General features: G+C 41.4%; 1 protein-coding gene across 1 annotated transcript in view; it reads left to right on the forward strand.

Moving 5' to 3' along the window:
• Nucleotides 1–11,645: 11,645 nt before the first annotated feature.
• The window catches only part of LOC107293183 (gamma-aminobutyric acid receptor subunit alpha-4-like), a gene marked incomplete at its 3' end in the record, with an annotated part of 47,726 nt that continues 36,228 nt past the window's right edge, over nt 11,646–23,143 (forward strand). Inside the window, exons 1-2 of the mRNA XM_015822326.1 lie at nt 11,646–11,728; nt 11,980–12,098. Of these exons, the coding sequence (XP_015677812.1) occupies nt 11,646–11,728; nt 11,980–12,098 (202 nt within the window). The remainder of the gene's footprint in view (nt 11,729–11,979; nt 12,099–23,143) is intronic.

The following is a 23,143-nucleotide window of genomic DNA, read 5'->3' on the forward strand; positions in this document are numbered from 1 at the left end:
TGTTGCCTTTGTGATTCCAACTGCCTCAGTGAAGGTTGTTAACTTTGACATTGTAATCATTCACTGCCTGCTATGACACCCATACGACAGAGACTTGGCCTGAATATAGGGAGCTTTCACAGGCTGAGGTGTGCCACTGCAATTAAACTTTGGGCTGAACTCTGTGAGCCTGGCCCTCTAGAGGATGCTGAGGTTCCTGATTTTACTGCCATCTTGGTGGCTGCAGCAATCGTTCTTATCTCAGACCTAGACACATCAGATTACCCTGACTTCTTTGACTAATTGGCAGGCATGGGCCCTATGCAGTTCTGTTGTCTACTGTTTGTGTGTGTCCTGGTGATGGATAGCACCCTGGACAGCAGCCCCGAGTGTTGCAAGAATGGGCAAGTAATTACTTTCATTCCTGGGGCTGTTGAGGATCCAGAGGGGGGAGAAAGGATAGAGATACAAAGTTTGAGGTCTTCAACAGCACCAAACGGACAAAGACCAGAGCCAATCCACTCTCCCCGCCGCCACCACCACATCCATCGTGTCCTTCACCGCCCCAAACCCATCCCATCCCCAAAACTCAAGCCAAAGCTCAAGTGGGACCAGAGGAATGATATCATTCAGGCTAAAAAGAGGCCTATGTGACAGTTGAAGGATGAGGACTATATATTGAAAATGTTGACAATAGCTCAGAGTCTGGTCAATCAAACCAACCCAAGTTTGGCCCAACAATGCTGATTGTGTTTGTCTGCCTCCCCATCAGCATACAATGCTGTTCCTGTCATGCCAGAACTCTGGGCAATAACCAATGCCACCCTAGCCTTTGAGAGGGGTACTAGGTGGGAGGGCAACTGGCAGATGCAAAGCTACATGATGACCTCTATGACAGCTTGGAGGGTTTGGGAGTTAGCCACCTTCCCATTGTTGGCCCCGTACCCGTTGGTGTACAACTCCTAGAACCATGCCCCCTTGTGAATCAGGAGGAATCAGGACCCCTGGGAAGGAATTCCAGTGGGGGGAAGAACAGAAGAACACTAGCAAGAGTGCCAAATGGAAATGGCCATAAGCCCTCCTCACTAGAAGCATGAGGAAGTTAAAATAACCCAGAACATCTCCCCCACACAACCTCTACAGAAAGAAGGTCACCTTTTCTGTCTGGCCACAGTTGGACATTGCCAAGGGGAGGGAAAACTCCACAAAGGGTGTGTGCAAACACAAACCTGTCAAACCCATATTCCCACTTTGGCTCAACAGTAACAAAGTGGACAGAGATTGTGTTCCCTTTCCTTTTGGAAATAAGAGCTCCTACTATTTCTTGGAGCCTGGGTTTCCCTTTGTCCTTAATAAATTCCAGAGACAGGAGGAACCTCTACTCCAGCCACTAACTGGCATGTTCATGGCAGGGACCTTGGGGATCTGGAATAATGAATACAACCACTTCCATGCTTTTTCCATGAGCATGGCAGTCTGTTTGGAAGAAAATGGGGTCTTCGTCTTGTGTGGGGAAAAGGTGTAAGTATGATTGCCTTCTAATTGGACTGGGATATGCACTTTGGGGCACCTCTTCCCAAGGATGGGTGTCGTTGATGGAGAACAGGCCCTCCCATCCCCCTCATGGGACATGTGCAAAAAAGAATGCCTATAGTGGTATCACTGTTAGTGATCCTGGGGATAGGAACAGCAGTTGGGACAGGGGTGGGTGGCTTAGCTCACTCCACAATACAGTTTCAACAGAGGAGTTTCAACAGAGCCTAGAACAGATCACCCAGACTCTAGTTGAGGTGCAAGACCAGATAGACTCCTTGGCAGCAGTGGTCCTGCAAAACCGGCGTGGCCTAGACCTCCTGACAGCTGAGAAAGGTGGATTGTGTTTGTTGTTGGGAGAAGAATGCTGTTTCTACATGAATAGATCAGGGGTTGTAAGAGAAGCTGCAAAGGACCTGCAGGACAGAGCATCCCAGATTGGACAGAGATTACTAGGAACAGACCAGTGGTTTTCATGGTTGCCAGGGACAGCTTGGGTGAAACAAATATTGTTTTTCCTGTTGTATGGAGTTGCAGGATTGGCCTTCATCCCATGTGTGATCCCTTTAATCAGAATACTGGTCGCAAGGACCATAAGAGAAATAAGGATTGAAAAGGAATTGGTTGTTTTGGGAGGACCTTTGGGAATGTAGACTCTCCCAAGGTCCTCGAGGGGGGAATGAAGGGTCAGATGAAAGAATGTATGTGCAAATGAGGCCCTGGGGATCAGAGGAAGGGTCATATGTGGAAATAAGACCCAGGTGTGGTTATGGTGGACATGGGAGTGAGGAAGATGAATTCTGAGAAGAAACATTTACTCTTAAACTCTTAAACAACTTTTCCTTTAACAGCTTTTTTCCTTTCTGCTCATTGAAGGTTTTGCAGACAAGTTTGCTAACAGGAGGGTTGCGGGGGGTGGGGAGTGCAGGGACAATGGAGCAAGACAGATTCACAGGTTTGACCACTTAGCCAGGATGTTGGGCACATGAATAGCTCACTTATAAGAAAACCCAAAACCATATAGATGGCACAGGAAACTAGAAGCTTTGCAATATTCCCGTGACCAAAGGTAACGTGACATTTAGCTATTTTGCACAGCAAGTGAGAAAGCTTTAGAGGGGATGCAATCCAGGTAACCAATCAATATTATATGTTATGTATGTATTATCAGGGGGATGGAAAAAGGATGTGTTGGGTGGGCAGAGGGGTGAATGAAAATAACCTTTTATTATAAAAACTGCTGTAAAACTGTAAACGGGGCCTTGGGAGCTTTCAGAGCGGGGTGACTTTCATCTTGGTGCCAAAATAAAAGTCTTTTTGTTTTCCACATCTTGTGTTTGGTAGTCAATTGGCTTCGACACAAAGCTAAGACCCAGTTTTGGGAACAACACAAGCATTTGCAGACAATTTAGTTTTTATACTAGAAGAGCCTCTTGAGACAAGCTTTAAGCTTATGAAAAAGATAGAAGAATTCGGAGAAGTGGCAGGTCTGAAAATAAATAGAGAAAAGACTAAAGTGTTAACTAATGTGGAAAGTCAGCCCCCCCCGAAGGAAACATTAAAAAGGGAGAATATTATGTTTCTTCAAAGAATCTTAAAAGAGGCAGAAAAGCATGCCCAGTTTTCTTAATAGCCCCAAGTCTCCCTCCCCCAAGCAGAAATCAGCTCTGTAGAAATGCAGATATAAATAATCCAGGAAGGTTGGAGGCCCCCAGCTAGAAGCTTAGGAAGACAAAGACACCTAAAATCTACATATCCCACCCAAACGCTAAGACAGGACACAATAGGATTAACCCACAGATACCAAATTCAGGTCAAAGTTCATGCCACAGGAACAACTCCAATCAAAAGGCTCCAGAGGGTATACAACCCACTCCCTACATGTGCTCTCTCTCTTTTCTTCCAGAGCCATCTTTATGTCTGGCTCTCCTCTTCAATAAAATGCAACCTTCTTTCTAAAGCAGTGGCTATGTTGTTTATTCCCGGCTTGGACTGAACCAGGGTGAAGACTTTTCCTTCAACAATTTTGCACCCCAGATGGGACTCCAAGCTAACCTCTCCAATGGACTGAGACTGGTAAGCCCCATCTTGCTGGCAGCAGACCCCTTGTGTCTGTGGATGTGTTTACCATGCCCTGCCCATGTGGACCCAGGGTAGTAAAGGGAGTTTTGGGTTTGAGCTCAAGGGCTGCTTTGAAAGAAGGTGAAGGTGAGTACCTCTAAATTTTAACTTTAAAGCCCAGGGGAATGAGAGAAATGTGTGTATGTCTCTGTGTGTGTGTGTGAGAAGACCCTTTTCCCAATCACAGTTGGATTTTGCTCCTTATGGTCTTTCCTAACCGCAGAAAGGATCTGTTCAAGTGGCAGACCCTGGAAAGCATGGGGGTTTGGCCAGAGTGCAGGACCTTTTATTAGAGAAAAGGGAGAGGCTGTGTGAAAATGGAATGGAATGAGTGAATGAGAGAATTGGATTTGGGCAACCAGCTGGTAAGGGCCTGTAAACAAAGCCTGAAGTTAGGAAATTAAGCCCTGGGCTAGGAAAGTGAAGGTAAAGCTGGTAAGAGAGCATCCCGTACCTTCTGCAGGGGAGCAGAAGCATCCTCGGCAGACCCCTTTTTAGTCTGAAACCATGGTGATAGATCCCTAAAAGAGTGTCCAGTACTCTGTGAGGGATCCAGAGTCCTCCATGGATCCCTTTTTGACTCAAAACCGTGGTGGTAGGTGGAAGTCTCACTATGAGGCTTCAGTGTGCCAGACCCAATAGAACCGAAGTGAACCCCTGCATAAGGAATAAGGGAATCATGGTGTGTTCTAGTTCAAGGGTCGAGATAGGCTCCCCAGTAAAAGCTTGCTTGAGGCCTGGGATGGGAATCAGCTACCCGTTCAGGCAGGTATGAAAAAGAGATAGGTAGAAAAACTATGCAAAAAAATGGACTTTGTTCAGGGCTTTGCTGAAAAACCAATTTGGCAAAATAATGGTAATTAAAGGGAAATTAAAATATAAGAAATAGTGATTCTCTTTCTCTCTCTCTCTCTATGCAACCACATGGTATGTTTAAGATTTGTGCCTTCCCTAATTTGAGTTAACTGAGATTTATGGTGGGAATGATTAGGATGTGTAAAACTAAGACTTCTGTTTCCCTTTTCTGTTCTCTTTTCCTTGTCTTTGTGTGTATATGTGTGTCAAAGTCTTTGTGTGTGAGGTAAATGTGACTGTCAATTTCTCCAATCCAAAGAGAAAATAATTTTTAAATTCTGCTAGAAATTCTGCTTAAAATACTGGCTAATCTCAATTGGACATTACAAACCTGGATGCACTGAACTAAGAGCTAAGGCAAGAAACAACCCTTGAAAATGGGCAGCCAGTGGTTATGTACTGATGAAGACCATGGCTGTGAAAAATTTTGAGAGGCATGTGCTTCAAAACCTGACTGGAAGCTCAAAGTGACATCCAACATTTGAAAATGATTGGCACAGAATATTGGACACTATAAATTTCTTTTCCATCTAACACAACTTTTGCCCTGACTTTTACACCTTTATGGGTTGGAAGCTCCCCTTTTGAGAGCCACTGCAAGGATCTGTTTCGTCTTCTTTTTTTTTTTTGGCTTAAGAGTTTAAAGCTTGTTTACCAGGTCTCCCTGACAGATCAGTTTTAATATTGTTCCAGTAAGTGTGTCATTCACACACTTATGGCACAAAGGGAGATTTGTGGGAAGTCAGCCCCCCGAAGGAAATATTAAAAAGGGAGAATATTATGTTTCCTCAAAGAATCTTAAAAGAGGCAGAAAAGCATGCCCAGTTTTCTTAATAGTCCCAGGTCTCCCTCCCCCAAGCAGAAATCAGCTCTGTAGAAATGCAGGTGTAAATAATCCAGGAAGGTTGGAGGCCCCCAGCTAGAAGCTTAGGAAGACAAAGACACCTAAAATCTAAATTTATATTAAAAATTTCTATAGATGGCATTTAACACCTGTGAGGTTAGCAAAAATGTTTAAAAATATATCAAGCAATTGTTGGAAATGTAAGCAAAAACCAGGCACGTATTACCATCTTTGGTGGACATGCTCTAAAGCCAAAAGATTTTGGTTAAGAATACATACATGGTTAGAGAAAATGATGAAAAAACATATAGAGTTTAAGCCAGAATTATTTTTGTTAGGCAAAATTGTAGAAAATTATGAGAAAAAGTGTGCATATTTAATTCTATATATATATTAACTGCAGCAAGAATTGTATTTGCTCAATATTGGAAAAATGAAGATCTATCAATGGAGGAAGTGTTAATTAAAAAAAATCTTAGAGTGTGCAGAAATGGATAGATTGACATTGAAAATGAAAGAGAAAGAAGACTCGGTTTATTTTAGAAGGTAGAGAGAAAGGAACTTAATATGTATTAGTAAACTAGGTATTGAAATCCAGACAATATGTTGCTGACAATATATTAAGCACTTGTGATTATAAAAAACTAATATATATATATATTGCATTATGCTCTGATGATGTCGGTAGTGCTGGCCTACGAAAGCTCAGCTTTAGTTTTTATATTAAACAGTTTTTGTTTTAATATTATCCTGGTGCTCAGACTATTTTATTTCTATGATATGGATTTACCCAGGATTCACATTTTTAGCATAATTAGGGAGACGGCCATCTGCAGGACAAGGTGAGATGATTCGGGGGATGCCCCAAGAGTTGTAAGGGTTGAATTCCTGGGTGGAGGGATAAAAAACCCTTGAGAAATAGTCACAAGAATGGGTAATAAAACCCCAGGAGGCAAAGCCCATAAGGATAAAGTCTGCTTTGGACAGAAGGTGAAGGTGAGTACCTCTAAATTTTAACTTTAAAGCCCAGGGGAGTGAGAGAAATGTGTGCATTTCTGTGTGAGAAGACCCTTTTTCCCCAATCACAGTTGGATTCAACTCCTTCTGGTCTTTCCTAGCCACAAAAAGGATCTGTTCAAGTAGACCCTGGAAAGCATGGGGGTTTGGCCAGAGCGCAGGACCTTTTGTTAGGGAAAAGGGAGAGGCTGTGTGAAAATGAAATGGAATGAGTGAATGAAAGAATTGGATTTGGGCAACTAGCTGATAAGGCCCTGTAAGCAAAGCAAAGCAAAGTTAGGAAATTAAGCCCGGGCTAGGACCGTCCCTTACCTCTGGAAAGCAAGCAGAGGTCGTCCCAGACATTTGAAGTCTGCAAACAGTGGTGATGAAAAGTAAAGATAAAGCCGGTAAGAGCGTCCCGTACCTTCTGCAGGGGAGCAGAAGCATCCTCAACAGGCTCATTTTTGGTCTGAAACTGTGGTGGTAGATCTCTAAAGGAGCATCCCAGTACTCTGTGAGGGATCCAGAGTGCTCCATGGGTCCCTTTTTGACCCAAAACTGTGGTGGTAGGCGGAAGTCTCACTAGGAGGCTTTAATGCGTCAGACCCGATAGAACCAAAGTGAATCCCTGCATATAAGGGAATCACGGGGTGTTCTAGTTCAAAGGTTGAGATAGGCTCCCCAGTGCCTATGGAAGCATTCAAGCATATGATGGAATTGAAGGCAATCTAATAATCTCATGGTATATTTTCTTATAATTTCCAGATATCTTGGACCTAAAAGTCCATCAATTCAGTGGTTATTGTGTAAACCAGTGTTTTTCAAACTTGGCAACTTTAAGATGATGTGGTATAAACCAGTATGTTTAAAAGGCCCAAGAATACAGAATGCTGTTACACATATTACTTAACAGTAAGCCCTATGGGTATCAGTGGGTATCACTTCTGAATGGTCTTGTGTGGGATTGTGCAATAAAAATCCAATCTCTATGTAGTATTTTTAGTGGCCCAGATAAAACAGTCTGGCATTCTGATTGGAGGAGCCTTTTCTACCAGCTGGGTCAAATAGAATTCTGCCTGAAGAAATCCAGCAAGCTTTGATTGAACAGAAATATTTCTATACTCTTGAAAAGTGGTTGCTGAATACCTTGAAGGAACTGTGATACAAATTATTTGGGTCACCAAAATCTGATTTGATAATAGAGAGCAACAATGTAAGGGCACACATGTAACTGATTAGTTCTCTCTCTGTGACTTTGACATTTCTGTGTTTTGTGTTCAGTGACAATTAACCCAACTGCATACACTGATGGGTTGAGAGACAGTTTTTAACAAAGCAGTTAATTTGCAACTTCCCCTTTTCTCTGCAGCTTTCCATGATTTCTAGGGGAAAAAATCCACCTTGTAATCCAATTTGTCATTTATTTTTATCTCTAGGTCAGTGGCCCCCAACCTTTTGGGCACCAGGGACCAGTTCAATGGAGATTTTTCTGCAGACTGGAGGCGGCATGATTTTGCATGCTGCCTGCATCCCACAATGGGGCTTCACTTGTTTGTGTGGTCCAGTTGCTGGTGAGGGAAGTCAGCTCCCCAGAGAAGGAAATATTAAAAGGGCAGAAAAATATATTTTCTCAAGAGGATTTTAAAAGCAGAAACCAACCCTGCCCCCAAGTCTCTCTGTCCCAAGCAGAAGCCAGCCCTGTACAAATGCAAATGTAAACCATCAGAAAGGCCCCAGCTAGGAGATCAAGAAGACAAAGACCCCACCCAAACTCTAGGAGTCATACCCCACCCAAACTCTAGGAGTCATTAGCCATCACCAGGGAAGCAGGATATGATAATAGGACTAACCCATCAGAATACCAGAAAGGCACACCCAGACTCAGGTCAGAATATGTGACATAGGAAATACAAAGCCTAAAACAGAAACAGGAAACTATTCCAAACAAAAGGCTTTCAGAGGGTATAAAAACCTACTTGCCACATGTGCTCTGCCCTGTTTTTCTCTCCTCTTTCCTGCCAGAACCATCTTTAGGTCTGGCTCTTCAATAAACTGCAACCTTCTTTCTAAAGCAGTTGCCATGTTGTTTATTTATCCCCGGCTTGGATGAACCAGGATGAAGACTTTTCTTTCAACACTGGTATGCCATGGACTGGTGCCATTTCACAGATCAGGGTTTGGGGACCCCTGTTCTAGGCAATTCCCACCCACCCCCACCCTGAGGACCAATGAAGAGTTCATCAACTTGATCTTAGCCAGAAAAAGAAGAAAGACAACATCTGCAAACCAGCCAGCGAGGAGAGGTGATAGTAATTCAGTAGAGGCTTTCAAGAAATGAAAGAGAAGATGTCACCCAGGCTCTCCATTCTGGATTATAAAAAGCTTCATGGCAGCCAAGTTAGATGTTTCCGTTTTTGCTGCCATCTGTGGTCACCGGGACTTTTGCAGGCCTGATGTGATCACCCATAATGCCATTCAAGGAGGTCTGTAGCATCTGGAGCAGAGGAAGGTAGAAGACAAATTAAGTGGGGCAGTGTAAAGCCAGGCTGTAGAGCAGTGGTTCTCAACCTGTGGGTCGGGACCCCATTTGGGGTCGATCGACCATTTCATGGGGGTCGCCAAGCAAGGCTGTCCACCATTTTTTTGTCTGCCATTTTTTTCCCCTTTTCCGGCGGGTGCCTTACCTCCCTTGGGCTGGGCCAGCTGGTGGTCGGCCTGCTCCGTCTCTGCCGCTTGCCAGCTATGCCTCGACAAGCACAGGGGGCGGAACCACGCATGCGCAGCGCTCCCGGGCAGGGAAAGTCCTCGACTTATGACCGGTTGGGTAGTCCTCGACTTACGACCGGTTTAGTCCTCGACTTACGACCGGTTTACTCCTCGACTTATGACCGGTTTAGTCCTCGACTTACGACTGGTTGGGGGGTCGCGGCATTAAAAAGGTTGAGAACCACTGCTGTAGAGAGATTTGTTAATCATTCTGCTCTTTTTGTGCTGGAAGCAAAATTTATCCTTAATTCTGGTAATAATAATAATAATAATAATAATAATAATAATAATAATAATAATAATAATAATAATAATAATAATAATAATAATAATAATAATAATAGTAAAGTTGGAAGGGACCTTGGAGGTCATCTAGTCCAACCCCCTGCTCAGGCAGGAAACCCTATACCTTTTCAGACAAATGCCTGTCCAGTCTCTTCTTAAAAACCTCCAGTGTTGGAGCATTCACCGCTTCTGGAGGCAGGTTGTTCCACTGATTAATTGTTCTAACTGTCCGGAAGTTTCTCCTTAGTTCTAGGTTGCTTCTCTCCTTGCTTAGTTTCCACCCATTGCTTCTTGTCCTGCCTTCAGGCGCCTTGGAAAATAGCTTGACACCCTCTTCTTTGTGGCAGCCCCTGAAATATTGGAACACTGCTATCATGTATTGGAACACTACTATCATGATTATTTAGCACAGGGCTTTTCAACCAGTGGTACGGGTACCACCTGTGGTACATTGGCACCTTGCAGATGGTACGCGACCATCCTAGAAAAGTGGTAGCGGGGGAGGGGAATGAGCTGAACCGGTGGCAGCACTGCACAAGCCTGAGTGAGAGATGGCTGGAGCTGCAGGGCTGTCAGGGCTCAGCGGAAGCGCCAGGATCAGTGCCGCTTTCCAGCTGATCGGCGTTTCTTCGGGACTGTCAGGGCTCAGTGGAAGCGCCAGAATCAGTGCCAGGCTCCAGCTGTAGCTCGGCACTGATCCTGGTGGTTCTGCTGAGCCCTGAAGAAGCACCAATCAGCTGGAAAACAGCACTGATCCTGGTGCTTCTGCTGAGCCCAGAAGAAGCGCCGATCACCTGGAATGTTGCAGCATCTCCAGGGTCTTGTGATTTACATTTAGATGCTTGGCAACTGATTCATATTTATGACGGTCACAGTGTCCCAGGGTCATGTGAAGTGATCAAAACCTGCTGCAACCACCCAGCAGACGGGGGGGGGGAATAAAAACCAAACACCCCCCCACCCCACCCCTGATGCCAATCCTCAACAGAAATGCTCACAACAATGAAAACCTTGGACAGGAGGAAGAGCGCCGCCGGGTGGGCAGGCAGGTGACTTGCTCAGCTGTGGCTTGGGGGGCACTTTTTTCAGTGCCATTGTAACTTCGAACAGTCACTAAGCGAACTGTTGTAAGTTGAGGACTACCTGTACTTCATCACTTTTTTCTTTTTTTTGTCAAGTTTTTGACACCTTGCTAGGCGACTGGTGGTACTCGGATATTGCCATATCCTAAAAGTGGTACAATGGGTGAAAAGGTTGAAAAGCCCTGATTTAGCATATGGCATATCATACATGGACTAGCAATATATATATTAACATTTCATCTTAATCCTGGTTAAAGTAATGTTTAATTCTAGTTAAGAAAAAGATCCCTGAGAATTCTCCTAAAATAGTTGGTAATTTTAAAGAAGCTTCCTAATCCCAGACTGTTTTGGTGCTAGTAATTTATTTGATTATGAAGGGGGAAATAAGACACATTTAATAGATAATTTTTCCTTATTTCATGAATTAGCTTTATACTGTACTTTTGGCTGCAGAAGAAGAGGTGACTGATGAGCAGGACTTTCCCCTTGGCTTCCTTTATTCATGTGGGGGGGGGAATACGTTAAGGGTGATCGTCGAGGCACTCTGCATATGTTCGGAATTCATTAATGGCTGGTTGTTACGTCGAGATTGATTTTGCCGATCCGCCCAGAGCACTCCACGAGGTGATTTTAATCCCCAATTTTGCTAAAGCAGAGAGAAAAAAATTAAACCGAAGCAAAAATGAGATGTAGGAGAGATGAATCGGAGAAATGGGAATGGGGAGGAGAGAAGGAGGAGCCCCAGGAAGAGGTGGGATTTGAAAGCCTGGGATCCCCCAAAGAATGAAGGGAAAGAACTCGCAGGGGAGGAATTGGTGTGCGCGCTCGGGCGCTAACCTGCCTCGGCTCCGGGGACGCCGACAAGATGTAGCTTTGGGCTGTGTGGAGGCTTAGCTTGAGGAGCGGGCCCTACTTTTTCCTCGTCTTTCTCCTCGTCTTCCTCCTCCGGGCTTTTGCCTTTCTGCGTGTACCAGATCGTTGTCTAGGCGGTCTCCCGGCTGAAAGATCGTGCGTACCGGTGCCGGGATCGTCCGCCCCTCCTCTCCTTCCCCCGCCCCGCTCGGTCTTTCCTTCTCCGCCCCCCCCCCTTTTCTTCTTTAGCGGCCGGGTGATCTCCTCTCTGGAAGAGGCGTTTAGCGACGTGGAAACGCGCAACCAGGCTTAAAGTATGGCAAGCGAAGATGGTTTCTGCCAAGGAGCCAACGATCGCTATGTTTTCGGGTCTGTCGATCATCTTCGTACACTTCCTGTGCTGGGCGACTTGGTAAGCGCTCTATTTCTCGCTTCGCTTCTCCGCCTCCTGCTGCCGCCGCCGCCGCTCTCCAGTTTCCTTGCACCTGTACCTGATGCCCAGAATCGGGGAGGGGGTGGGTGGGGTGGCAGAGAATTCGGAGTGGGCGCGAACCAGGGAGGCAAGGATGCGTCCCCCTTCTCCCGATAGTGGCGGTCTTATCTCGTTTCCTTTCCTGATTTCTTATGCCCCAGGCTTCATGCTTTCTTTCCTTCGACTTACAGTCTCACCGCGCTCCCGGGACAGCTCAGAAAGGAAGAAAAATTATGGCCGGAGAATTTTACACGCATCCTGGACCGTCTCCTGGATGGCTATGACAACAGGCTGCGTCCTGGATTTGGGGGTATGGTTCATGCCTGCGGTCCTTGCTGTCTGCCTCTGTTTCTTAACTGGGGGGGATGTGCTTTCAACGCCTTTGAAAATAGAACCGAAAGTAATTATGATCTCTGCATTTTCCCCCAACCCTTTGTTGAGATGTGGCAGAACCTTTCTCTTCTTGTTCCCACTGATGAATTTGAAGAGGGGAAAAAGAAGATAGAGATCCTGCTAGTTTTTTCCTCCAGAACTCCTCACAGTCATAGTACCTGCTCCTCCATTGCCTGGAAAGCCAGGGACACCATTGAACTGAATTCTATATATTTAACACCAGGAGGAACTTTTCCTCTTCCAACTCATACCCCTTGGTGAGCTAACCACAGCAAATGACTCCCAAATACCAGGCAGATTTGATGCCAATTCACATGCCACGTTTCTCTTCCTCTCAGCTTCTGCTTCCTTCCTTCCTTCCTTCCTTCCTTCCTTCCTTCCTTTCTCCCTCCCTCCCTCTCTCTCTCTCTCTCTCTCTTCTCTCTCTCTCTCTCTCTCTCTCTTTCTCGCTCTCTCTCTCATATATACACACACACACAAATACACACACACACCACCCATCTTGTGGATCTTGTCCACTGGGAGCTGGGAGAAGGTGGGAGTGGGTTGTCTGGATTGTGCCACTTTGTGGGCAGCAATTGCTTGACATTCTGTCAAAGTAGAACAAGTGCAGCTGTTGCTTCTTGGTGAAAAACACACCTGTGTGCTCTCGTCCTTCAGTAGTGACAGCAGGGAGGAAATATGTAAACAGCCCAAGGCTTGAGATCTTGCACCTGCATCTGATTTATTCTTGGCAGCCATATTCACTTTCAAAACCCCCATCTTTTGCAATTTATAGTAGCAGAAAGTGTATAGCACCCCCACTTGCCCTTTTTAGTAACATCCATGCTTTCCATGGATGTAGAGATCTTGAAAGAGTTTCTTATGTATCTCAGTTACTGGTTTCCTCCCAGATGTTTCTACTCTGCTACTCTCGGTGCCCAGCATCTGGAATTCACAGTTTTGGTGGCTAACTCAGAATTGAACCATGGCCAGATTTGTGGATAGAAGAGATACAACTTAGAGTAATGACAAAGAGGGACTAACAGATTGTAGTATCACTTTAAGCCCTGAGAGGTTGGTTCAAGCATTTCTTTTTCACCAGAGATTGGTATCTGTGAAAATGTAGGAGGAGGCCATGAAAAGATCTTCCTGGGAATTACTTAGCTGACATTGTAAGAAGACTTAGTCCAAGCTTGTTCCCTGAAAAAATGTGTTTCTTTCTTTGAGTGTTTAGTTTAGCCATGTGACTTATTTACAAAAGCAACTATTCGACCAATTTCCATATACATATCCAGTTATCCACCACAGAAACTGTGTATAACCTGCTTATTTCAATATTATTTGAGAGACCTGGATTTTCCTTTTCATCCATTTAAGGATGGGCAGGATAGATACAGCTAATCTTATCAAAACACCATAGAGAATTGATTCCTTAAATTCAGTTGGGCTTTTCTATTGTCTTCTGTGTATTTTTGTCTTGAATGTGTATGTTTTATGCTTACCAATGTGATGCCTTTGATTTTGCCAGCTTCTATTAAAGCGGGACTTTCTTTTCCAGTCTAATAACTTTCCGATGGATTAAGTCTACAAATCCTCATATTGATTCAGAGTTATGGGAACTGTAGTCTGGAGGCTTTTTGATTGGAGAAGGAAATTCACTTTTTGAAATTAGGGAAACTTCTTTAGCAGGAAGAATGGAATGCTGCCAGGATTGAAATGTATCAGTCATTTGTTTTTTGAGTCTAAAAGGAAAGGGGGCTTGCATTTATAGTTTGAGACCAGCAGTTCCTTGTATCTTATGATAAATTGGTTTGGCAAATATGAGTAGAATTTTAAAAGCATTTTTTTATGCAATGTAGAAGATGCTTCAAAATGACTGGGGGAAACGAAGAGGAAATAGGCAAAATTGCTACTTGGTCCAAATGCATAGGAAGAGTGCTGTCCTATCCAGATGGACTGGGAAAGGATCCCTGCTGACTTCAGTGGAAATTACATGTGGGTGAAAAAATTTCTGATTCTCAAACTGGTGCCTGTCAGTTCTGTAAATTACAACTCAGTCAGTGGCTATGTAAGATTAGTGAGAGGCTTTATATTTCCATAATGAGGGCTAGATTATGTTAGAAATTGCTAGTGAGGAAATAGTCAGTCTGTGAGTTGTAATCTAAGCCATATGTAGGTCAGAAAGAGAAATCCCATCTGCAGGGGGAACAAAATCAGATATATAGGCAACTAAAATTTAAGTTTGATAGAGGACAGTTTAATCACTTCAGACATACATATTTTCTTCAATAATCACAGCCTTGGGTCTTGGGGTAATAGGAAGTGCTACCTAACTCAACTATTTAGACATTATTTGTCTCCTTCTAATATAATTTTTTCCCTTAGAAATCTAAAAGTGTTTTCTACACCTGGGTATCCTAAGGATGTTTCAGGACTATTTAGATTAGTAATTCCTGTCTAGTTCTGGCATTAAGTCAGATGTTGTCTGATGCTGTGGCTTGCCTTCTGTGCTTCACTGCAGGATACCCAAGAAAAATGTTTAAGAAATAGAAAGTTTAAATCTGCCATCTGAATGACCAGTAACCTTTTGCTGGATGCACATTGAGCAGGTTGACCTCATCCTGTTTGATGTGCCTGTGATAAAAGAGGTCAGCCCCACCTATATTTTGAATTGACTTGCACAATTGTTGCTTGGTATATCTAAAAAGTGTTTTTAAAAAAGGCAACTGGCCTGTTTTTTTTTCTTGAGGTAGAAGACCAAAAACAGTCCAGCTGCCTTTTGAAAAAGCAGTTTTTAGACAACTATGTCCTTGATGACTGAGAGTCTCCAGAGACAATTGCTTGGTATACTTGTCAAGAGTAGTTCAATCCAGATAATGGAGTTTGATTAGATTAAACTAGAATGGTTAAAAAATCTTCATCTATCCAAAGATCACATGAGTAGGAAAATATCCACAGTGGCCATCAAAGACTGCAAAAAATATTTCTGATTTCTGAAAAGAGATACTACTATGCAGCATTGACACTGATAGGATGTGGCTCTAAAAATTGGATTCTGAATGGTGATATGCTTCTTATTTACCAATTTTTATTTACCAAATTTACCAATCTTATTTCATTCTTTGACAAAGTGATGAATAGAATAGAATAGAATAGAATAGAATAGAATAGAATAGAATAGAATAGAATAGAATAGAATAGAATGGACTTTGGAGGTCTTCTAGTCCAACCCTCTGCTTAGGCAGCAAACCCTATACCATTTCAGACAAATCTCTTCTTAAAAACTTCCAGTGTTGGAGCATTCACAACTTCTGGAGGCAAGTTGTTCCACTGATTAATTGTTCTAACTGTCAGGAAATTTCTTCTTGATTCTAGGTTGCTTCTCTCCTTGATTAGTTTCCACCCATTGGTTCTTGTCCTGCCTTCAGGTGCTTTGGAGAATAGCTTGACTCCCTCTTCTTTGTGGTAACTCCTGAGATATTGGAACACTGCTATCATGTCACCCCTTGTCCTTCTTTTCATTAAACTATACATACCCAATTCCAGCAACTGTTTTTTTATATGTTTTAGCCTTTAGTCCCCTGATCATCTTTGTTGCTCTTCTCTGCACTCTTTCTAGAGTCTCAACATATTTTTTACCTTGTGGTGACCAAAACTGGATGCAGTATTCCAGGTTTGGCCTTACCAAGGCATTAACACTTCACGTGATCTTGATTCTATCCCTCTGTTAATGCAGCCTAGCACTATGTTGGCTTTTTTGGCAGCTGCACCACTGGCTCATATTTAAGTGATTATCCACTAGGACTCCAAGATCCCTCTCACAGTTACTACTATTGAGTGACGTACCACCTATACTGTACCTGTGCATTTGGTTTTTCGTGCCTAAATGTAGAATCTTACTTTTTTCATCACTGAATTTCATTTTGTTAGATAGCACCCAATGTTCAAGTCTGTCAAGATCCTAGTTGACCAGTGAAATGCTGTGGACATAGTACACTTAGACTTTAGCAAGGCATTCAACAAAGTAGATCACAACTTACTTCTTGGTAAGCCAGAAAAATGTGGGATAGACAGAATCACCACTAGATGAATTTGTAACTAGCTGACAAACTGTACTCAATGAGTCCTCCTTAATGGTACTACATCTACATGGAGGGAAGTAAGCAGTGGGGTACCACAAAGTTCTGTCTTAGACCCAGTACTCTTCAATATCTTCATAAATGACTTAGATGAGGGAATACAAGGGGAACTCATCAAATTTGCAGATGACACTAAGCTGGCAGGAATAGCCAACATCCCAGAAGACAAGTTCAGGATCCAAAAAGATCTTGACAGGTTTGAATAATGGGCCCAATCCAACAATATGACATTTAATGTGGAGAAAAGCAATGTTTTACATTTAGGCAGGAAAAACCAAAGGTACAAGTAAGATTAGGTGAAACCTGGCTCAAAAAACAATAACTGTGAAAGGGACCTAGGAGTCCTGGTGGACGGTCACTTAAATATGAGTCAGCAGAGAGCAGTGGCAGCCAAGAAAGCTAATACAATCCTTGGTTATATAAAGAGAGGCATAGAATAAAAATCACTTGAAGTGTGTGTATATAGATGTAGATACAGATATATAGATATGAGTGGGTGTGTCTCTGTGTGTGCATATGTATGTATGTATAAAAGGGAAAAAAGTGACATTGCCATAGGTGTACATTACAGGCCACCCAGCCAATCAGAAAAAATAGACGAACTCTTTGCCAACCAGTTTAAAAAAGTATGTAGGAAGCATACCACACTAGTAATGGGCGACTTCAACTATCCAGATATCAACTGGAAGATAAACTCTGCAATTAGTGGGAGATCAAACAAATTCCTAACCAACCTAGTTAACAACTTGTCATCCAAAAGGTAGAGGAGGGAACTAGATGTAAAGCTATACTGGACCTAATTCTTACTAATAGAGAAGATGTAATAGAGTTGAAGTTGCTGGAACCTCGGGTGAAAGGGACCATGTCATACTGGAATTCAATATAATGCAAACACAAGGAATAGAAAATAATCCAACCAGTGTCTTAAACTTTAAAAGAGCTGATTTTAACAAACTCAGAGAGAACCTAGGAAAGACTCCATGGATGAAAATCCTAAAGGGAAAAACAATTCAAGAAGCATGGGAAACTCTGAAAAATGTGATCATAAAAGCCCAGTCCAGCACAATATCACAAAAAGAAAACAAGAAATTCAAGAATAAACCAGCATGGCTGCACAAAGATGTCTCTGACAAACTGAAAGACAAAAAAGACAATGACAAAAAATGGAGAGAGGTACACATAACTAAGGCTGATTATCAGCAGACAGCCAGAACATGCTAAGATGAAGTCAGGAAAGTCAGGAAAGCAAAGGTTCAGAATGATAATAAAAGTTTCTTTCAACATATTAATAACAAGAAAAAAAGTTATGGAAACAGTCCACTAAAGAGAGAAGATGGCAAGGAAGTAACAAGCAATAGGGAGAAAGCAGAGCTTCTTAACTTATTCTTTGCATCAGTCTTCACACAAAAAGAAATTATAGCCCAATGTACCAAAAAAACTAGTGTGAAAGAGAAACTAGAAATAAAAATTAAAATAAGCAAGAAAATGGTAAGAGAACACCTGTCTGACCTTGATGAATATAAATCACGGAACCTGAAAGATTACATCCCAGAGTTCTGAAGGAGCTGGCAGATGTTATCTCAGAACCATTGCACCATATCTTTCAAAAATCCTGTAGCACCAGGAAAGTACCTGAGGATTGGAAAAGAGCTGATGTGGTTCCCATTTTCAAGAGAGGAAAAAACAGACCTAGGAAACTGTAGACCAATCAGTCTAACATCAATACCTGGGAAGATCTTGGAAAAGATAATCAAAAAAACAGATTGGTGAAGAACTAGAAGCAAACAAAGTTATAACTAATAGTCAGCACTGGTTTGTTAAAAACAGATCATGCCAAACCAATCTTATTTCATTCTTTGATAAAGTGTCTAAATTAATAGACCAGCAAAATGATGTGGATATAGTATACTTAGATTTCAGTAAGGGATTTGACAAAGTGGACCACAACCATAGCCAGCCGTACCAACAGGCTGAAGAACAGCTTTTATCCATGGGCCATCAGGCTTCTGAATGGGACATAACTTTATAACTTTATGCATGACAGACCCGTGAGGCCGGTGTGATGTGCAATTAGTTCACAGGGTGAAATAAGTTGGGGGTTTGTAGTCACCGTGAGTTTGTGGTGAGGGGGGGGCACAGAGGGAGGCTCAGCCAATTTCACTGTATGCATGTTATACTTTGATAATAAAGGGTTTATTATTATTATTACAACCTACTTCTTGGTAAGCTAGAAAAATGTGGAATAGACAACAACACTATCAGATGGATCTGTAGTTGGCTGACAAACCGTACTCAGCAAGTAGTCCTCAATGGTACTACATCCACATGGAGGGAAGTAAGCAGTGGGGTACCATAAAGTTCCGTCTTAAACCCAGTACTCTTCAATATCTTCATAAATGACTTAGATGAGGGAATACAAGGGGAATTCATCAAATTTGCAGATGACACCAAGCTGGCAGGAATAGCCAACACCCCAGAAGACAAGCTCAGGATCCAAAAAGATCTTGACAGATTTGAACAATGGGCCCAATCCAACAATATTAAAGTTAATGTGGGGAAAAGCAATGTTTTACATTTAAGCAGGAAAAACCAAAGATACAAGTACAGGTTAGGGGAGACATGGCTCAAAAACAGTAACTGTGAGAGGGCCTTTGGAGACCTAGTGGATGATCACTTGACCATGAGCCAGCAGTGTGCAAGGTCCCTTCCAGCTCCTCTCCTCTCCTCTCCTCTCCTCTCCTCTCCCCTATCCTATCCTATCCTATCCTATCCTATCCTATCCTATCCTATCCTATCCTATCCTATCCTATCCTATCTTATCTTATCCTATCCTATCCTACCCTATCCTACCCTACCCTACCCTACCCTACCCTACCCTACCCTACCCTACCCTACCCTATCCTATCCTATCCTATCCTATTCTTTTTGTACCGCTTTATAACGCCTTAGTAAGACTACACCTGGAATATTGCATCCAAGTTTTGTCACCACATTACAAAAAAGATGTTGAGACTTTGGAAAAAATGCAGAGAAGAACAACTAAGATTATTAAAAATTTGGAGACTAAAACATATGAAGAACAGTTGCAGGATTTGGGTAGGGCTAGTCTAGAGAAAAGAAGGACTAGGAGCGATATGATAGCAATATGCCTGTATTTCGGGGGCTGCCACAAAGAAGGGGGTCAACTTATTTTCCAAAACAACAGAGGCAGGACAAGAAACAATGGATGGAAACTAATCAAGGAGAGAAGTAGCCTGGAATTAAGGAAAACATCCTAACCAGAACATTTAAAAATGTATTTAAAATGAAGAAACTAAATCTTCCAATATTTGAGGGACTGTCACAGAGAAGAAGGGGGCCAACCTATTCTCCAAAGCATCTGAAGACAGGACAAGAAGTAATAGTTGGAAGCTTATCAAAGGGAGATCAAACCAAGAACCAAGGAGAAATTTCCTGATAGAACAGCTAACCAGTGGAATGGCTTATCTCCACTGGGTGCTCCCTTGTTTGTGGGTGCTCCATCACTGCAGGCTTTTAAGAAGAGATTGGAAAGCCATATATCTGGAATAGGTATAGGCCAGGGTCTCCTGCTTGAGCAACGGGTTGGACTAAAAGACCTCCAAATCCCTACCAGGTCTGTTAGTCTGTATTTTGTAACTTCTAGAACACACATTTGCAATTATAATTGCCCAGAAGGCTAAACTGAAATGTTTACAGAGGTGCCAGTATAAAAGCAGATGAACAAACTGTGTAACTGAAACAAGTTCTTGATATTAAATGTTTTTTTAATATTTTTGTACATTAGTATCCATCCATACATTTAAATTTTATGCACTATTATTATAGAACCAATTATGCTTGGAAAAGTATAACATAAACAATCCATTTATATTTAAAATGTGTTGTATATTTTAAAGGGACTGGTTTGGGCATATTGATATTGAAAGTAAAAAAGCTAAGCAACTCTATTCCTTACTTGGCAAGAATATTTAGAAGGCCTTCTTGCTTTCTCCTAAACCGCTCGTTATTGTGTTCTGCTTCTGTACTTTGGAACTGAATTTTACAGCTCATGTGGACATATAAACAGTAAAGTAAATATTACTCCAGAAATATTTAGACATGTAATTCTGGATTCTTTTTTTTTAATTAAAAGTTTTATAAAGATTACAGTATAAACCCCCATACCCACCCCAAAACCCCACCCTCCCCCTCCCCCACTTCCCAGAGCTGAACACAGGGTTACAAATATAATAATCAAAATCTATCTAACATTAACCAACTATTAAAATAACCAAGTCCATAATACGCTTTAACTCCCCTTTAACACAACTTTTTAGTCCCATATTTATTCTGAATATAATCTATCCATCTTCTCCAAACCGAGATGTATCTTTCTTGTGATTGATCCTTCAAATAAGCGGAAATTTTAGCCATTTCTGCTAAATTTGACACTTTAAGTGTCCATTTTTCTATAGTGGGCAAAGAGTCCTTCTTCCAAAATTGGGCTACCAATAATCTTGCAGCTGTTATAAGATTCAACATCAAATTCATTTCTTTAACATCCAAATCTTCCATAATGCCTAACAAAAATAACTGCGGTGTAAACTTTATCTTTTTCTTAAAAATATTTTGAATATTCCACCAAATCTTAATCCAAANAATTCCTTATAAGAAATTCTATCCAAATTAACCCCTCTAGATACCTCCTCTATCATCTCTCCTGGAATCGCCCAAATGGGAATTTTATAATTTAATCTATAATAATATTTCTTCCAAACTCGTAACAAAGCACTTCTTAGAATATGGGCTTTAAAAACTTGATCTACTTTCTTATTATAAATTAAATATGCATGCCAACCAAATAATAGATCCCATCTCTCAAGGGAAAGTATATTTCTATTTGTTAAATTCAGCCAATCACTAATCCATGTTAAAGCCACCGCATCATAATACAGTTTTAAGTTCGGCGCTTTAAGACCTCCTCTTTCCCGTGCATCTTGTATAATCTTAAACTTAACTCTTGGTTTCTTCCCCGCCCATATAAACTTGTTAATCCCCTTCTACCATTCTTCCAAATTAGCATCTTTTTTCAAAATAGGTATCATTTGAAACAAAAAAAGAAACTTTGGAAGAAGATTCTCCCCAGCAGAGATAACTGTAATTTTTTCCAATCATTTAATTCCTTTTGCACTTTTACCCATAATGTCTCATAATTATTTTTATAAAATTTAGAAGCTGTAATATAAACTCCCAAGTATTTTACCTTTTTCACTATTTCGAAACCTGTCAACTTAACTAATATATCTTTATCCTTCATAGACATATTTTTCGGTAATATTTTAGTCTTATTATTATTTACCTTAAAACCAGAAACTTTCCCATACTGAACTATAATTTCCACCAAGTCCTTTACCGAGTCTATCGGTTGAGTTAGTGTCAGCACCAAGTCGTCAGCAAAAGCTCTTAACCTATAATCGTTCTTATTTACATTTATTCCCTTTATTATAGGTGATTCCCGAATTTTAATTAATAAAATCTCCATTGTTAAAACAAATAGCAATGGAGATAGTGGACATCCCTGCCTTGTACCCTTCTCAATTTTAAATGCCTCTGTTAACCCCCTGTTAACTATGACTTGTGCTGATTGTTGTTGGTAAATAGCCCTAAGAGCAAACAAAATTTTTTCCCCAAAATTCATTTTCTCTACGACTTGCAATAAAAACCGCCAGTCTAATTGGTCAAACGCTTTTTTAGCATCCAGAAATATAAAAGCCGCAGGGATTTGATTATTCTTATCCAAATATTCAATTAAATTAACAATTTGTCTTACATTATACTTCATATATCTTCCAGTTATAAATCCAGATTGATCACTATGAATCAATTGCCTCAAAACTTGCATTAATCTATTTGCCAATATTTTTGAAAAAATCTTGTAGTCTGTATTCAGTAAAGATATAGGTCTATAATTCTTGGGCTGGGTCAAATCCTGACCCTCCTTTGGGATCAACAATATGAAAGCCCTTCTCCAAGATGGAGGTACCTCTGCACCCAACAAAATGCTATTAAACAGTTCCTTTAATGGCTTTATCATTTCATCAGATAACATCTTATAATAAATTGCTGTTAATCCATCTGTACCGGGAGCCGTACCAACCTTTAATTACTTGATTACTCCAATAATTTCCTCAGAAGTAATCAAGCAATTCATCTCCTTTTGATTATTTGATAATCTAGGAAAGTGTGCCTGCTATAGATAATTCTCTATTTCTGAAAGTTGTATATTCTCAGAGGCATATAACTTTGAATAAAAATCCAAAAAACTACTTTTAATCAAATTTTGTTTATATGTCACTTTGCCTTTGTAATCTACTTTCTCTATAATTCTTGACTTCTGCTTCTTTCGTAACTGGTAGGCTAACCACCTACCAGGTTTATTTGCATTACAAAAAGTATTATGTTTCATAAATCGCAAATTAGTTGCAATCTGATCAGACAATAACATATTAAATTGCTCCCTAAGCATAGTTATAGCTACCTTTAACTTATTATCCAGTGGATTTAAAATAAAAGCCTTCTCTTTTAGTTTAATCTCCTCTTCTAACTCTCTTCGTTTTTGCATCTGTTTGCGCCTATACGCACTATTCATGTGAATCAGAGCACCTCTCATATATGCTTTACTAGCGTCCCAAACCATTGAAATCGAGGTGCCCTTATGCATATTCAACAAAAAAAATTCTTTCAGATAATCTCTACATTTCTGCAAATTCCCCTCATATCTGAATAAATTTTCATTTAATCTCCAAGTCCTTCTATTCCCATCTTCAGCAAATAATTCCAT

This window comes from Protobothrops mucrosquamatus, unplaced genomic scaffold (assembly GCF_001527695.2).
Source record: "Protobothrops mucrosquamatus isolate PMUCROS unplaced genomic scaffold, P.Mucros_1.0 scaffold1525, whole genome shotgun sequence".
In the NCBI taxonomy this organism is placed as follows: domain Eukaryota; kingdom Metazoa; phylum Chordata; class Lepidosauria; order Squamata; family Viperidae; genus Protobothrops; species Protobothrops mucrosquamatus.